Source organism: Sciurus carolinensis, chromosome 9 (assembly GCF_902686445.1).
Source record: "Sciurus carolinensis chromosome 9, mSciCar1.2, whole genome shotgun sequence".
In the NCBI taxonomy this organism is placed as follows: domain Eukaryota; kingdom Metazoa; phylum Chordata; class Mammalia; order Rodentia; family Sciuridae; genus Sciurus; species Sciurus carolinensis.
The window spans coordinates 18672050-18690410 of record NC_062221.1 but is presented as its reverse complement, the minus strand read 5'-3'; the positions used below and the strand labels follow the sequence as shown (position 1 = coordinate 18690410).

Genomic DNA, 18361 nt, shown 5'->3' with positions numbered 1-18361 from the left:
CCTCTTGCCTCTAGTCGCGCGTTGGCAGGTGCGCCCCCTCGCCTTCTCTGCAGCTGATTGGCGCCCAGGTTGGGGAGTCGCCGCCCCGCGCTTATGTCAGAGTGCGTGCCGTCCGGGCCCACCTCGCCTTTGAACTTCGCCGCTTTTGGCTCTCGTTCCTCTGCCTCCCCGCATTCTCAGCCAGGTGCAGTGCTAGGCAAGGCAGCTCCGGGAAAGTCAGGGGAGGGGGGAGCCACGGCCAGAGACGCAAGAGAAGAGAAGGCAACTAGAGAAGGCGAAGGTGGAGAGGGAGAGGAGGAGCTTCCTGCCCTCTCCAGAAAATTACCTGGCCACTTAATCCCTGAGACTCTGGTACTTGGGCCCCAGTCTCAGGTGCCCACAGCCCCCCGGCCGGACGCCCTCTCACCCCCCACCCTTCCTGTCCCGACTCGCCCCCCGGGGGCTACCTGGGTGCTGGGACTGGAATGATTAGCTGAACTTTGCTGGATCAGTTCTTCTCTCTGGCTTCCCCTCAGCGGCGCCAAGGAGAGGGGAGCTCAGAGTCCCGGTTCAGGACGGAAAGACAGACTGCCAACCGCTCCCAGGCTCGCCCACAGGGCCCCTGCACTCCCCGCCCCCGCCCGCCTAGCTGCCGGGACCATGTCCAAACCTTCAGACCACATCAAGCGGCCCATGAATGCCTTCATGGTATGGTCCCGGGGCCAGCGGCGCAAGATGGCCCAGGAAAACCCCAAGATGCACAACTCGGAAATCAGCAAACGCCTAGGCGCGGAATGGAAGCTTCTGTCCGAGGCAGAGAAGCGGCCGTACATCGACGAAGCCAAAAGGCTGCGCGCCCAGCACATGAAGGAGCACCCTGACTACAAGTACCGGCCACGGCGCAAGCCCAAGAACCTGCTCAAGAAGGACAGGTATGTCTTCCCCCTGCCCTACCTGGGCGACACGGACCCGCTCAAGGCGGCCGGCCTGCCCGTGGGGGCCTCCGACGGCCTCCTGAGCGCGCCCGAGAAAGCCCGGGCCTTCTTGCCGCCTGCCTCGGCGCCCTACTCCCTGCTGGACCCCGCGCAGTTTAGCTCGAGTGCCATCCAGAAGATGGGTGAAGTGCCCCACACCTTGGCCACCAGCGCGCTGCCCTACGCGTCCACCCTGGGCTACCAGAACGGCGCCTTCGGCAGCCTCAGCTGCCCCAGCCAGCACACGCACACGCACCCGTCCCCCACCAACCCCGGCTACGTGGTGCCCTGTAACTGTACTGCCTGGTCTGCCTCCACCCTGCAGCCCCCCGTCGCCTACATCCTCTTCCCAGGCATGACCAAGACTGGCATAGACCCTTATTCGTCAGCCCACGCCACGGCCATGTAACCCCCAGCCTGGCCCGGACCTGAAGGGTGGCTTGGAAGGGGGTCTGCACCCTGTCCTCTGCGCCTAGCCCTGGCCTGCAGATGCCTCTGGGTCAGCCCTGCTGCTGCCCCTTACCCTACCCAGACTCTCTCTCTTCCAGGGGAAAGGGAGGGGCACCCTCCCGACCCGAGGCGCAGACAGGTGCAGAAACTTGCAAACATTTTGACAGCTACACAGCTGCCCCATCCCTACTCTCCCCAAACAAATCTCCGACTGTACCCCCTTTGGACAAAAAAGTGGGCGGTTTTGCTTTATTTATGTCCCCTTCACTCTCCTCGGATAGGCTTTGGACTCGGAACTCCCAGATCCTGGTATTATATCTAGAATATGCATATATATTTTTTTCTTTTTCCCCCTGAAGAAAAGAGACAGTTGTGTCTCTGCTTTTCCATCAGACACAACTAGGCACCATTTACTCTTCATGTGTAGGGTGGAAGAAAGGCTTCAAAGTTTAAAACTACAAAAAGGGAAACATTTCTATTTAAAACCATGCTTATGATAGTGTTTGCTTCTTTAAAAGGAAAACAATAAAAGGACCCACTTGGCTATTTACTTTGTGTAAAGCAGTGCTCCTAGAGACCTAAGTTTACTTTTAGACAGAATGTCGGGTTATGAAGTCAGGAAGTAGAAAGTGAACAAAATTAAAATAATAAAACATCCTAAATGATCACAAATGTTTTGACGATGTCTTGGAAATGTACCTAGAAGGATTTTACCTCGTTACTCTGTTCATTTGTTGAACAAAGACGTTTTGAATAAAGACAATCTGTCATTGCAAAAAGTAACCTTTGATGTGCATAAAATCAAGTCAGGAGGTCAGGTCCAGCCGCCGGGGAAGTGGGGCCGCGGGGAGGCTGAGTGCTTGCTGGTAGGGCGACTCTAGCAGGAATGGCTGGCGCTGTCCTGCTTTGACCGAGCCTTTGAGCGGAAGGGCCTAGAGTCTGGGATCTGCTGGGATCCCGCCCCGGGGACCTCTTTTTGCCTTTAGAGGTTAGACCTAGGTATTGGTACCTGGGCCCGTACTCCTTCCGCGCGTTCTTCGCAAAAGCGTGGGGTCGCTTCAAGGAGCGAATGAAGCACAGACAAAAGGCGAACCTTGCGTTTGCTTTTAAAAAAACCAAACTCCCAAGGAATGGGGAAAAGCGCGAGTCTCCTGGGAACCAGTTGCTCACGGAGCATCGCGCCCTACTGCAGGTGTTTGAGTTTGCTAGGGAAGAAGAGAGTGGAATCGATCCAAAAAAATTTTTTTTAGTTGTTTGGAAACAGTGCTACCGGCTCCTCTGGGGACCTGGGACTCCAAATCGGTTTCTAAATTAGAAAATAAAACCCCAAGAAATGCAGAAAAACATTCCCTAGGTCCCACCTGCAGTCAGACTTTTTGCTAAGACCCTGGGGGAGAAAAGAGGAAAAGGCGATACGGTCACGGCTCAAGCAGAGTTTTAAAAAACAAACGTTTAAAAATTTTTAAATAACTCGCAGCTTTTGGTGTTTAATGAATAAGAAAGAACCCTTTTCTTTCCCCTCTGGGTGAATGTTTGCTTGAAGATTGATTGTTATGTATTTTGTGAAGGGAGAGAGAAAAAAAAAATCCTCTGATGCTATCCAGTGCAACTCTTTGGAATTTGTTCTCAAAATCGAAGAGTGCTCCTCACCTCGGATCTCCCCCGGTCTCACCCCAAAGGGTGCTCACGCGTATTCTTCCGTAGGTCTCGTGCTTTCCACACTGGCTTTGATAAGGTGCGGGGTGGGGGTGGGGCAGCCTAGGGCTTTGGACTTTCTGCTGCGGTTCAGGGATTTGTGCGCTTGCCTCTGCGGTTTCCAAAGAAGTCGGTGGTTGGAGGTGCAGGGGAAACGCTGTCAACAGACACCAAAGCCGAAACCCGCGATTAGCATATTGTCCGCAAAACAATTAGAAGTGTTTGAGGTGCTATTTGGAGCCTATTCATCCGGATCCCTTTGTTAAAGGGGGATTTTCATTATTACAAAAAAAAAAAAAGTTAGCAGTTGTCCATCTGGCTGAGCTGAATAGCAAAGTGATCCGTGTTGTATATGCTTTTCTCATTAAGAGCTCTTTTGAGACCGATGTTAGAATTAAATGGTATAACACAATTAACATACACGGGCGCTGAATAGGAGGGGACGCCTATAAATAATAGATAGATAAATAAATGAGCGATCAGGCGAAGGTAAACAAAGGCGGGCTGGGGGAGGTGTGGGGAGGCCGGGCGGGCTGAGCCACGCTTACTTAGCATTACAAAACCCTCTTACAAATCGAGACAATTAGGAAGTGACTTGCCTCTGGTGGCCGTCGGGTCTTGGGACTCTGGGTGCGTAGGGGAGGCCCCTCCTCCCGCCCGCTTGGAAACCCAGGAGGCCTGGGGCAGAGTTACCGTGGTCTCGCTGTCTGATATAACCCCAACTGACAGACCTGTCAGACTCTCTGCACTCCCTCATAGCTCAGTGTCCCTTAACATCTAAGATGAAGCTTACAGGGGTCTGGGTGTCTCCCCGCAGAGCCCAGGGAAAGAGCGCCTTGGGCGCACAGAGCACTTCAGCCCCAGAAGGAAGCCCGCGCGCAAGGACCCTTTAGGGTGCCCAGCCGACTCCGAAGTGAGGTTAGGCTGGAAAGGGGCACCGGGTGGGTTTGAGTGGCAGAGGCCTCGGGTGACGACAGAAACTGAAAAACTGAAAAGAGAGTTCCAGATTGGTTCCGGATTGCTCCCGGCCCTTGGGATTCCCAGGAAATTGGGGTGCGCTGTAGCCGCGCCCGGGATCCGGGAGCCGGGTTAAGGAAATCATTTTCCAGCCTACAGAAAGCCAGGAGCTCAGAGTGGGTCCCGGGACCTGACGCCGCAGACCTGGCGGTGTTTTTCCTATCACACTTCATTTCCTTCCTTCATAGATAGTCTGTCCTCCTTAGACCTGGTCCCAAACTCGGTCGCCGAGGGGCCCTGCCCCTGCTTTGCCTCCCTTGCCCCGCGGGCCGCAAAAGAGTCCGCTGGGGTGCGCGGCCAGGACTCGCCCTAACAAACAGCCCAAATCCTCCTTGTCACGCCGCTGACAGGGGCCGATTACTGACTTTGAAGTCAGAGGCAGACAAAAAGAAATCCCCTGGGGGGTGTGGAGGAAAGCAGTCCCTGTCAAACCTGTTTGCTCACAACTGTCTCTTTCTTTCAAGAAAATCATTAAAGCAAACCTGTAGGGAGAGGAGCGCCCCGCCCGCCCAGAGTCGCGAAGAACCGCTTCTCCTGAGCGCGCCACGCGCAGCCAACTGCAGCCAAGAGTTCCCCTCGACAGACTCTTGGCACCCGGAGAACCCAAACTCCGGCGGCGCGCGGGGCGCCCGGGACCCTGCGGGAAGAGATCCTTCCAACCCTCTACTCTAGGCAAGCGTCCCGCAGCCGGGAATCGCCGGATTTCATCAGCTCGCAGCCTGGGCCTCCCTCTAGCAGAGGTGATAAGCGAAGGCCTGGGCCTCTGGCCTGCAGGTGCCACTGCTTCCAGGACCCCCTGTCCCCACTGACACAGCGCACACCATCCTAGCCGCCGCCGCTCCTCAGATGGTGTTTGCTAGGACCGCGAAGAGCTGAGCCGCATTCTGCTCAGGGTAGCGGCGGGCGGTGCTCGAACCACTAGGGCAGAGTTGTTTGGGTTTTAGCTGGGGTTTCTTAAACTCCGTTGACCATCTGTCTCAAGGGTACTCTAGTCACATCTTCCGAGAAATCAGGAATCATTGACCACCTTTAGTTCCTGGCCTCCTTCAGAGGACTTCCTCAGTCTTTCACGAACTTCCCTACTTTGGGTGCAACTCCAGAAACCTTTGATTCCCTTCCAGTTTTGGAGTATTCCTAGTTAAGTACCAATATATAACCTCCGACTTTAAAGGTGGAGAAGGCCAGCTACTTTGAGTAAATCATACTAAGGTGTGAATGGCTGACATTTGAGGACCCCCCCCCCCACCGCCTTATTATTTACATTTAAAATAGGAACAAGATAATATCCAGGAATCTCCAGTGATCCGGAACAGGGTGATATTTCAGTCAGGTTAGAGCCCAGGGGCTTTCACTACATCGCATCACCTAGGGAAGTGTCTCCGATCTGGGCAGCCACCTCAGAGACAGGGGACTTTCCAGGCACTTGGCAAGCAGTCGACGGTTCTTATTGCCTTCCTCTACTCCCCAGTTCAGGTCTTGTCACCACTGCTCGAGTAGACAATGAATTTCAAGTCATTTGGATTTGCATATCGTGTGATTTACAAGTTTCACGTTAAGAACTCTCATCTCTATTTGCTGGGTGAATTGTGTGTATGTACTTGTGAGAAGAAGAGAGGCAGAGGGGTGGGGATAGGGGCAATTGGATTTGGATGCTGGAGATGTCGGGGTCAGGGCTTCCAGCTACCGCCTAGGGGCGTGCTCTCTTGGCTTCTGGCCCTACCCTGGCCTCAGGCCCTACCCTGCCTCCCACACCCTCTGGGACGCGGTATTGAGAACATCACTTGGGCGATTTCTTCCCTGGCGCTGCGGGAATGGGTCTTGGCCTGGAACCAGAAGCCTTGGCGTTGGGCCGCAGCAAAGGAATTAGGGAAATAATGAAATTGGAGGCTGGCGGGCGGGGCGGGGGTGGGGGTGGCGCTAAAAATTCTGGGGCGTCCACACAGGGCTCTTTGCCCCCTCCAAACCCCAGCTCTGCGCTTGCTGGAGTGTCGGCTCCCACCCTGGGAAGGCGCCTGAAGGCAGGGAAGGGGGTCTTGGCTAGCTCTCTCTTAGCCCAGCCTCTGCCCCTGATACCGCAGAAAGGCCATCCTGGGCCTGCACCCAACCCCTAGGGAGCGCGTGAGGAACCTATGCTCTCTGGATGGGCCGTGGGCCCAACGCGTCCATGGGCTGCCTCCCCAGATTCTTCGCCCTTTTCTCTCAGATCCCTACACTGGGTATCCTCCTTGACCCCCAAAAGGCCCAAGCGTTTGCGTACAAGGAGGCCAAAAGGAGTCTGCTACAGAGAGTTGTGATACTCTAGCGGCCAGGGGCCATTTCCAAACTTTCCTACTCGACTCCGGAAAAGAAGCAATTCAAAAGAGCTCAGTGGGTTCTGGGCAAGTATAAGAAGGGGCTTCAGAAAACTCCACCTTTCGGCCAGGTTGCGCTTTGGCTAGAAAAGCCACACCCGACGGCCGCACGGGGGTGGGGGAGTTCCCTGGGCTTCCAGGCCTCTGCGCCGCCTGCTGCTCCCCGATGGGAGCCCAAGGTTTCCAGGATGCTTCAGGCTGGGCCACTCCTCGGAGCCCCTGGCTTTAGTACTGCGATTAAAACTAAGAAAAGTGGGTGAGAGTTGCGGCGGCTGAGCGAGCGGCGCGCACTTGCCTAAGCAGACGGAGGGCGCAGAACCCGGACTTCCCAGCGCAGCTAAGCAGCTCCCTACTTCCCGCAGCTCTGCCAAGTCCCCCGCGGGTACGCCGGACGCCCCGCCCGAGGACAGAGGGAGGAAAAAGGAGGGAGGGAGCGGGTGGCCGGGCGCACGCCTCGGGTCCGCGTTAGCCCGGCACCCCCCGTGGCGCGGCGAGTCAATGGGATTTGCACACTCGAGGTGTAACAGCATTACTGCATTAATTACCATTTCCATTTCACGTCCAGATTGTTTACTTATCTGCGGGAAACATATGTCGGGAGAAGTTCACATTCCGGATTCTGCTCCGCTGCCCAAGGTGCAATTCCGGGGAGGCGGCGAGGGGGAGGGGAGGGCTTCAGATTTTTTATTACACCCTCTAGCCTTATCTGCTGCTGTAAATTATGAGGATCCTCCATTGAGCGGCATATGGAGATTATATACTTTTTTGAATATCGTTTCCCAAAGCCTGCAGATTTTCACTTTGAAATGAAACAATCCTCCGCCGGTTCCCCGGGGGCCTCCTGCGCTGCCGGGTGCGGCCCCGGAAACCCTTCTCCAAGGTCCGGGCGCTCATCCACAGCCCAAGGCTTCGGCCAGTGCCCAGGCGAACCCTGTTTCCCAAGGTCTAAGCTAGTCTCCCGGGGAAGCCCCACCCGCAGACGGTGTTTGAGAAGTAAGGAGCGTCCCTGCTCTGCTTCCCTGCCCCATCGCCCTGGGACCTCGGCGCGGTTCACAGTGTTTTCATTTCGGATACCCGCATAGTCCGGAGCTCACTTCTGCCCTCTTCCTACGCCCTGGTCTCCAAAGCCGCGGCTGGCGCTGAGGGGTCCACACCTGCACACAGCAGCCTGCCTCGCCCTCGCGCACCTCAGCGCTTCCCGTGCGCATTGGTCTTCGAACTACCGACTTTGGCTTCTTTGTTTGAAGGGCGGTGGAGGTGACAGGCGATGTGCCCCACTTGAGACCGCTTATTGTGAACCCTTAACAGAAATTCTGCATAGAAGGCAACTGTCCCCCCGCTCCCTGGTAAAGAGGGCCGACCCGAGTAGCGCGGACCCGAATCCCATCTCTCTTATCTCTGGGACACTCCTTTCAGGCTGAGATCAGAGAGGGAAGAGAAGAAAAGAGAATCATTGTTCTTTTTTTTTAAATTTAATATACCAAGTCACCCGTTAAGGTCATTTGTATGCTTAATTTCGTGATAAAAGTCAATAAGCAGAATCACAGGATTCTTCCATTTCTTTTGACCACGTTTTCCTTCAGTAATTGGAAAAGCAATAAAATACATATTGCGCCTGTTTGTGTTTGTTGTTGTTGTTGTTCACTGCTTTTCTACAATGCAATTATAACAGATGTATTTTTGTAATGTAATTTGCTTGCTTTTTTTAAAGGATAAAGGGGAAAATGTGCCTTTTATGCGAATTTTTCATCTTGTCTGAGTTCAGTTTGCAGAATTACACACACTCCCTGTGTAGACACCTGCCTTCAAAAACCAAACTCTGAAATTTCCTTGAAATGCTTGTTTTTATGATTCAGAGTATCCCGTGGGAAGCCTATTGTGATGTTATACCAGAATAATTAAATGAACCAAAGCAATGCAATTAAGGCAGAGAAGAAGATGGAAAATGGGGAAATAAACAGATTCTTTTCCATTAAGTATTGTTTTGGGGTTTTGAATTTTTTTCAAGACCTAAGAAAATTGTGAGGTGTCACTTCTCTCTTCTGGGTCTATCTGTAATTGAATCTAGGTCACTATTCTAAAGCAAGAAAAGTCTACTTCCCACTTTCCTGCATCAGGCTGAAATTTGGGGGAGGGACAAGGGTCTTGCAATTTCATTTAAAATGTAATGGTGGATGAACTGATAAGCAAATAGGGAAAAAGAGTCTGCTTAAAAGAAAAAAAGGCATGGTTTTAATATGCTCCAGATGGGGGGAAAATGATTTACATGAGAGTTTATTTCCTCTTTGCTGATATGAAAGAATTACAGATACAAAACCCACTGATCTATAGAATAAAAAAAGAAAAGAAATGTTATTTTCCTGTAAAGGTGTCAGTTCATTTATATTCATTTAACCATCCATCCATCAATTCACTTTCTCACTCCTTGCACATTCTCTCTGGCTCTGTTAAACCTCCCCCTACCAATACACTTTGCTAGAATATGCAATGAAGTTTTCTTTCTTTGAAATAATATGAGATTGAGATGAAGTAGGTAAACAGAAGAAAAAAGATGATGTTGTTATTGTTGTTAAATATCCCTGATAATTTAACATCATGATTTTATGGCAAAATTTTAACCATGTTCACATCTCATTATTACTGCAGTTTGAATACATGCAGCTTGCCTGTGGTTAAGATCATATGCAGAGGATATGCAATTATTTTTCCATAAAATATGCATGCAATAGGAAGACATTTATCTGTTGAAAACCTTTCTGTAACATAGAAAATGCGGCAAAAGACAAATCCTTATGTATAGTCAAATGTTGGGTCGAAAATGTATTGTTTCATTAAAATAGCTGTTTTTATAGGTATGAACAAGTTCACATTTCCCTGGGGGATTTTCTGCTTGGTGAAGGTATAAGCAGGATCAAATCTTTTGTGTTTAAAGTTGCCAAGTCCAAATAAGTGTGTAGTAAAATTGGCATATATTGAGAAAGAAATGAGAGGTGGTGTTCTTTGGGGAGCTTCCAAGGAGTGGTGATTATGTAAGAATAGGTTTTACTTTTGTGAAATTAAAAAAAAAAAAAATGATGGCCAGCATAACAGTCACTTTCTCCATCTTCTCCCAAATCATGGGGTAATGTAGAATCAGTCCCTGTTTCAGTGACACCCACATGAATGACTGGGGATGTAGAGAGCTTTAGGAGGACAAGACCAATATCAACACCTGATGATGTTTTCATCAGTGAGAAAAACAGTGAGTTGTTTGACACTTCCCACAGGAAGACCACTGCTTTCATCCTTTTTCCTTTCTTATCCTTTCCTCCTCCTCTTCCTCTTCCTCCTCCTCTTGTTTAGTTTTCCTTTTTGAAATGTGAACACTATTTCACACAGTGTGGGTCAGAAATTTTTCTTTCTTGTCTTCATAAATCATCAGCATCAGTCTTCCTTGTGTTTCTTTCTTTCTGCTCTTTCTCCCACTGTGGTAATGCATTTTCTTGCCATTATTATTTTATTTTTACTTTAAACTAAGTATGAGGCTAAAGAAGTAACAGTTTGGTCAAAAGTGGAAATGTCTCAGGTATATTTCTTGCCTTGAACTCTATGAACTCATCTGGAATAAGTGTTTACAATATAAGTCAGAGGGATGAGAGGACACCTTTAATACATTTTAGGATTGTTTCTTTCCATTGTCTTGTAGCTCTTGAGTTATTCAATGTCCATGATAATTATACCTAATAAGAAGTATCCATTTGCTCTATCTTTGGGAACTGAATTGACCAAAAAAAAAAATGCTGAATAACTGAAAGCGTGTCACCATTGGTAGAGATGAGCTGAACTTTTCTCTGTCTGAATATTCTTTTTGATTTAGGAGACACATAATTTACATAAACAGATTATTCTGTGAGCTAATGTGAGCGCAAACTTGGCGTCATACAGATGACTCCCTCCCTGCTGCTGTGACAGGTCCCACTGACATCTGGGACTCAGACCAATCTGGTTATCACAGGCCTGATGAAACTCAAAGCCTGCTACTCAACTATGGCAGTGCTCATGGCCAAGCTGCTAGGTAGGGAGGACTGGAATTAAATAGGAGGCTGAACTGCTGTCAAAATTAAATACCTCAGCTCCTTTGCAGAGGGGTGAAGATGCTCATGACAATACCTTTTATAGTGAACAGGTGAAAGGAGTGATAATGGAAAGAGGTTTGGATTTTAGATGAAAAACCTGAACACAAGCCTTGTGACCAGGTGTCTCTCTGCAGCAGCCCCATCCTCCTGCAGGTGGCCACGTCTGGAGCTCTCCTGGCAGACCAAGAGTCTCCACATTTGGGGAGACATCCTCTTAACATCCTATGCCAACTTCCAGAGGACATTTTACAGGGACATTTCCTTCTTGTCCCCCACACTTTTTTTGAGTGTGTAGAAATGGAAATTAGGTTATCTCCACTATCCTCTAGTGTGTAATGTGATGAACATCTGCAATCATCAAACTCGCTGAAAGGAGTCCTCTCCCGCTTCTGAGACAACCTGGAGGAAAACAGGTAAATTTCATTTGCAATTAACTGTTGCCAAGAAGTAAATTACCATTATGATTTCATTCTTTCAAGTTGGGGAGGACCCAAAAGTAGGAGAAATTCAGAAAATAAACAAACATACAAAAAACCATTTGAGGGAAGCTGAGGACAGAAAATTGCAAGTTCAAAGCCAGTCTAGGCCACATGGTGGGACTCTGTTTAAAAAAAAAAAAAATCTGTGTTTCACCAGATTTCAAGACATACTCCTATAATAAGTAAGGAGGAAACCAAAAGTCATGATTTATGAAAGCATTTGCCAATCCCGTATGATTCAAATTCCTTATTTTCCTGAATGGCAGCTAGTTTGGGGGGAACACAGACTCCCTATATAATCTTCTATCCCATTGTTAATGAAACTGGGTGGTAAAGGGACATGAAGAGAGTGGCATACTACTGCCAAATAGTCACGAAAATCCTCATGACTGGCCTTCACAGTGCCCTATTCCTGGTATCAAGTTCACTTACATACTCTTTCCCTTGATAAGACAGAGTCACAGCAAAAGCTTTGACTGTCTTATTAAGAGAAACCTATGACACTTAATGACACAAAATATGGTAGAATCAGTCTAGAAGACTCCAGGAGCCCAAGGAAGATGTTACCTGGCACAGAAGCCAAAGGCTGAGCACCAGGCCTCAGAACTTTTATTTTCTGAAGTCCCTGTCTTAGATGTAGGGGGAAAAAAAGTAAAAAAAAAAAAAAAAAAAAAAATCTCCTGTGTTACTACAGGGAGCACTGACTTGCCTGGATAGCCCATTGGCTGCAAATGTCTTTGAACTTAATGACTAAGAGAAAAGTCAGCATTGCCAACAGTGTTTAGGTGCTATTGCAGCTAAGGAATTAAGTGAGATGACTTTTTCTTTCATTAAAATATGCTTTAGGATTATGTTTTATTTTATTGTATCACTTTCCAGGACTCTGAAGACTTGTCTCCCTCCCCAGGGATATGTACTCCATTTCAATAAGAGGGAGCAGCATCAGCATGGTTTATTAGATGGATGTTAACTGAGCATTCTGTGCAAAGAAGCTTGTGAAGTGTCTTGGATACTCCACCTTGGTAGATTCTCCCCAGAGCGCCATGAGGTAGGTGCTACTATTGTCACTACTTCACATACGAGACAATAAGTGATGCACCCAAGAACTCAGGGCCCTCACAGTGATGCTGCTAGTCCCAAGCTTGCTGTCTGCCTACTACTATTAAACCAAGGGCTCGCTGGAGATAGGGGTGGAAGGAGCAGAGAATCCATGGAATGCACAGGTGAGGAGAGGCGAAGGCAGGGGAGGAAAGGATGACTTTGGGGCAAGGTAGAAGAGCAGAAACAACTTCCCTCTCTTAGCAGAAAACATGGAATCAAAACCAAACAGTACCTCTCATCGCTGAACCCTATAAAACTGACGCAGTGGGCCCACACTACTTCAGTTTTATAGGTCCAAGTCCCACTGGCTACTTCTAAGTCTTATCACAGAGCCAGGACCAGGACATCATCCAGATTTGGAGAGGAAAATCTAGACACTGATTTCCTGCAGGGCCTACCAGAGAAGCCCCTAGCCCTTCCAGGTCCATTTCATGATGCACATTCGAGAGGAGCCTCCTTTGCCTACTTAGCAATTTAAAGTATAGTATGTTGGAAAGGGAAAGAAGAAATAGTTCTTGAAGTTCTGTTTGTCATTCTCTTGCCCTAATAGGGTTTAGTAAATCTGCTATCCTGATCATCCCCTTGAAATTCTCAGCTAGATTCTTTAAATCTGCCCAGCCCATTCTTGCTTGCTTATCCTTCACTGAGCTCTTCTGTATCAACCATGAGAGACCCAGTAGTTTTTGCCTGTCTTGTGCAATAATAGCTTGCATTTGATGCATCACTCTGGAAGGATCAAAGTTTGCCATAAATAAAAAATTACTGATTGTAGTATTGATTTTAAGACAATATCAGGACATTCTAAAGCCTCTCAGTTGCTTTGGGCACAACTTTTAAAGAACTGGTCTGAAATCTGTTTATTTACTCCAGCTTCTTCTGGTTTTAGATTCACACTCTCAGTTGGAACACAAATGATTCCTAAGAAGTCACTTGCAGAATGTATGTGGTTAGAGGAGCGAGCCCATGGAGGACCAATGGCCAGAGATATGAGCAAGATTTGATAATTTTATAAAAATTGTAAAAGGGGATGAAACTTTTATTTGTGAACCACAGTCGATGCCATGGTCACTTATACCCAACTGCAGTTTTATACCTAAGGGTTGCAGAAAAGTGGATGGATGTGTTCTGCAGGCTTCTCACAGACAATGACAGGAAGCCTGATGGAGGCAGGGAGGGCAAAGGAAAGGGAGTGCCAGGTAGAGAAACAGAAGAGATGGTGGAGTCCTTGTCCTGGCTTCTTTGATGAAGGACTAGCAATCTGAGATGCCCAAGTACTCTTCTTCTAAATATCACCTTCACAATTTTAATCATAGGCTTCTACAATATTATTTTCTTTATGCTTTTCTTTGAAGCTGACTCCTGTTTCCCCCACTTTGGCCTCATCCTGTGCAATAAGAGTATACATGAATCCTGAGCTTTTTCTGGGAGATATTTTTAATAAATATTAAGTGAAATTAAAAATTCCTCCCTGTTACATCTATAGTTATCTAAAATCACTTTAGGAAGAACTGATCTAAAGTGATCACTTTACCACTGAGGAAGATGAGGAAAGATCAGAGCAGTAAAGTGATTTGTCCAAGGTCACACAACCTGACAATAGAAAAGGCAGGCTTAGCATCTAAATCTTTCAGGTGTGGGTCCAGCACTTTCCTTCTGTCATTTTTCTTGGAAGCTAAAAGCAAAACAAAATAAGAAAAACAACAAAAAATAAGTGATTAGCACTTTCTCTTGGGAGAAGAGGACATGAAGACCCATCAAGTTCTCTTAAAACATTTCAATGCTTTCTTGGTAGTGCTAAACCTTTTTTACCTTAGTCATGTCTTGAGTCTTTTAATTGCATTGCGTAAAATCTAATACATTTCCACAGGAATAAAGGATGGGAAAGACAAGCAGGCTAAATGGGAAGGAGCGACCTTGGTGGGTTTTGAGTCCCAGGGCTGTCCATCCTCTAGGGAGGTCAGCTGAGCAGAAGCCAGAAGGAAAAGACGGGAAAGCCACTAGCCATAAACAGTGCAGTCAAGGGCAAGTGTCCAGAGTCAATTGCCTGCCTTCCTTGGTCATTTGTTTTAACTTGTGGCATGTTGTGGCCTTAGCTTAATTCTTGATCTATGGCCTTTCAAAGTCCATAGATGTGGTTGCTTCCAACATCTCATGGCTTCTCATTTATCACTCCCAGCACAGATTCTAAAGAGGACTTCAGCTAAAGTTAAAAAAAAAAAAAAAAAATGCTGATGGAACAATTTAGTCTTGCTGAAAGAAAAAGCATCTCACAAATCAAGTATTCTGTTGCAGACTGGTCCTGGCCTGCTTATTCATTTACTTGAAGGTCTAATGGTTCCAATAAACTCACCAGTTACATTTTTTTTTTTCTTCCTCCAAATTTCTCATCCGGAACTACTTCATAGTCCTAACCCCCTGAGGCCCCATTCTGACCTGACTGTGCCGTGAAGACTTCCGGGTTACACTGCTCTTCCTTTCAGTTAGGTGAGGCTCCCTGCAGTCCTGTCTGGTCTGCTGGTGGTGTCTCTATTTTACAAAAGAAGCTGGAGCTTTGAGAAGTTAAATGACTTGCCTACAATCACAAAGCTAATAGGAAGAGGACCAGAAGCTCAGACCTTTTCCCTCCCAGTTTGAGGTTCTTGCCACCACCTGGCAGTCCTGTAGATTTATTTCTCCTGCATCCGTATTTTTCTTTCCTCAAGTCAACACACAGTTTCTCCAGAGTCCGGCATCCTTCATCAGTCCTACCTTTGTGGAGCTAAGGAACTCACTGGGGTTTCAGTGCCTTGTATTTGTTTTGGTTTTCTCAGACTTATGAGGCAGATTAGCATTTGTCATGGCTTGAGGGTTGAGAGTCAGACCCTTTTCTAGTCTTGAAAACTAGATCAGCTGCTTACTACCTGTGCCAGCTGCAACAAGATGTTTAACTTCTCTGTCTCACTTTCCTCATCTGTAAAATGGAGAAAAGGTTCTTCCAGGTAATGACAGACCTGACAGCCTCACAGGATTGTTTTGAGGATTAAAGGACACAATGTTGTCAAGTGCTTAGCATCATTAATTTGAGTGTATTACTTATTTTACTTCACCCTTTTTAAAAGTCTACTTTTGGATTCAGGATCCTTTTTTCCATGTTTTTATGGTGAATGGAAATACCAGTTTAGGGTCTGTTCTGTCCATCTCTTCAAAGTGGCATGATACTTTAAAAAATGATACCAAGAGAATCCCCCAGTCTTCCTCATCTTTCTACATGGCTTCAATTTGTCCCTCATTTCACAAGTTATTTCTTTTCTTCCGATGGCAATTGGGTGAGGGGAAAGAGGAAGCACCATTTGGGAATTTCTTGACAGATCTTGTTTCCTCCCACTTTTACTAAAAAGAAAAAGAAAATTCCTCCTGTTTCAGATGAGAACATTGACCTTCTTGCTAATCAGAAGTTGGAAGTGGCAAGGAAATTTCCATGAGTTTCTCAGTTCCAAGACCAGAGAAAACATTATCCATCTCCTCCTATTCCTAAATCCAGCATCTCCTTGCCTCCTGCCTTCATCATGGTCCTCTTAGGTAATTGCTTAGCCTGAAGGCCTCCCACCCCTTCCTTCTGTGCTTTCCCAGAGCCAGGAAACTTGGAAATTCTCAGGCTTCAGCTTCTATTAGTCCCACCTCTGAAACCTGACCTTCCCAAGCTTGTTCTTTTCTTTTCTTCTCTGTGGAATTCTCCCCGCCCTCTCTACTTTGGATTCCTTCCCCCGACTTCTTCTTTTTCCTTCCTTTACACCTTTATTCATTCAACCCCTAGTCAGGGAGTGCTGACTACTTTCAAGCACTTTTGGACACTGACTTTCAGAGGGGATAAGGCCAACCCTTGGAGAGTACTGTCTTCCTTTAGTAACGGAATGAATGTAATTCTTGTTCTAAATTACTTGTACTTAATTTAGCTCTATCCAGTTTTCTGTCACTTACTACCTGTATAATTATGGGCTATTTAACTAAACCTTTCTCAGGTCAGTTTCCTAATCTGTTAAAAGGGAGTTTAAAATGGCAATCCCAACACGTTGCCACATATGTGTTGTAAAGGTTAAATGAGATACCATACAGGTGTTCAGCCTGATGTCGGGTACATATGAGATATCCGTGCAATATAACAATTACCATGTAATAGTATTAAATGAAATATGCATGGAAGAAACCAGTGGAATTCAGGCTTTTTCTTCTCTTTTTTCTTTCTCATGATATTTGACCAGACAGGACCTATATGCTTTCTAAAGTCAGTTGTCTAGCTACTATTTATACAATCTAGATTCACTTAATAATCTCTCCACATTTCTGTATAGAACCAGCTGTATGTCAGAATAATAAACTAAGGGAGAGGAGTTGGTCCACACCTTCAGGGTCAGCAAGCAGAAATCCAACTCAGACTGGAGAAATAGCTTGTAAGAACTTACTAATTTTAAAACTGTGGTCTCTGTGTACCTGGACTTTTAGGAGTTCAGAGCTATGAGAAAACTTTGAGTGCTCTGTGAGGTCAGCCTCACATTTTCAGATTAAAAAAAAAAAAATCAAAAATCACGGAGTACACAGTGTCATGGTCAAGGGCACATGGGGACAATGGAAGAGCAAGGTCTTTTGATGTCTACCCTGTGGGAGCTACACACTTCACTATGCTATCAGAACAATGGATGAAAATGTAGTCTGTTGCTCTAGGTCTTTTTGGATAATGAATAATTTTGGTTTTGTGCCCATACACATTTGAGGTCTCTGATGGAATAACTTGTGGGCTCCTGTGATGGACAAGCAAATGTAAAAATTTTAATAATGAGCATTCTTAATACTGAAAGCTCAGGACAGTAAGTGTCTGTGCGTTGATTGCCTACTCTGTACCAGGGGCTTTGCATTCAACCTGTCATTCCATCCTCACTCCAGCTCTTCAGAACGGGTGTTATTCTACCCTGAGGAAGCTGAGAACCCAGGAGGCGAGTGCCCTTACCTCATCCCAATAGACCCAGGCTGACATGGAGATCTGAGTGTCTTCAAACGTGCTTTTCCCTGTGTCGTGCTGCTTAATTCATGCTCAGATTGACTTTCTGAAAAAACAAGGAGAGAAACACAGACTAGGAGGAAACGGACCAGAGGGAGAGGATGAGGAACTTGGGAAGCAACCTTTCTGGGAGGGATAAGTTTGTAAAGAATTGAGGGGAAGTGTGTAAGGGGACCTGAGGTGTGACAGTAAAAATCTAGTTTACAAATGAATCTTTTCAAGACCTCATATTCTGCTTTTAGGTCAATTTTTTAAAAAGCTTTACTCTTTTTATTGAAGAATGTAAAATAAGGTAAGACTGGCTTTTTCACTCAGCATAATTTCTCTCGCTTATATAACAGTCTTAAAAAGACAAAGTATAGCAATGGAGAACAGATTGCTGGCTTTGGGAGCTAAGGGCAGGGACAGCACCAGGCAGTTTTGAGGTGACGGAGCTGTTCTGTATCCTGATTATAGTAGTGGTTGCACAGATCTATTCATAGAACTGTATACCAAATGGTCAACTGTACGGTATGTTCATTTTTTAAATAAAACAAAATGTTCTAAAACAAGGCACAAAACCCCACTGATGAATCCTTGGGTTGTGCTCACAATGATGTGAAAGTTGTTAAATAAGCTCACTCTTCAGATGTCATCTGGTGCCTTCCCTGAGCCTGAGTCCAGCTGACAGCTAACCTCCCTGTGGCACTACCTGAGGACCAGGAGCTTGTTCCTTTTATATCTGGGCTTCAACTCTTATGTGGGCCCCTTCATTTCATCTATGGCAGGAGGAACCAGAGTGGTGTTGACCAGGAAGGAGTGACACAGGAGTGGAAATACACGTCTCTCTCTCTCTCGTTCTCCGTGTATATACGTGTGTGTGTGTGTGTGTGTGTGTGTATTTAGTTGTTGATGGACCTTTATTTTATTTATCTATTTATATGCAGTGCTGAGAATTGAATCCAGTGCCTCATACATGCTAGGCAAGTGCTCTATCACTGAGCCACAACCTCAGCCCATTATGTATATTTTTTAATTAGAGAATTCTATCACCACAGAGTATATATGACATTCCCCCTAAACCTATTATCTCACAAAATTAAATACAGGTAAGGAGAGTCTCTAAAATAGAAAGTTACTGTACAGTAGCATTAAACCCTCTTGCAACTGTAATAGCTGCTGACATAAC

At 46.6% G+C, this 18361-nt stretch overlaps 1 protein-coding gene across 1 annotated transcript; it reads left to right on the top strand.

Annotated features, from left to right (window-relative positions):
• The first annotated feature begins 639 nt into the window (after positions 1–639).
• On the top strand, positions 640–1362 carry Sox14 (SRY-box transcription factor 14). The gene has a single exon (XM_047563096.1). It carries the CDS (start codon positions 640–642, stop codon positions 1360–1362), a length of 723 nt encoding a protein of 240 aa, XP_047419052.1.
• The last annotated feature ends 16999 nt before the right edge of the window (positions 1363–18361 follow it).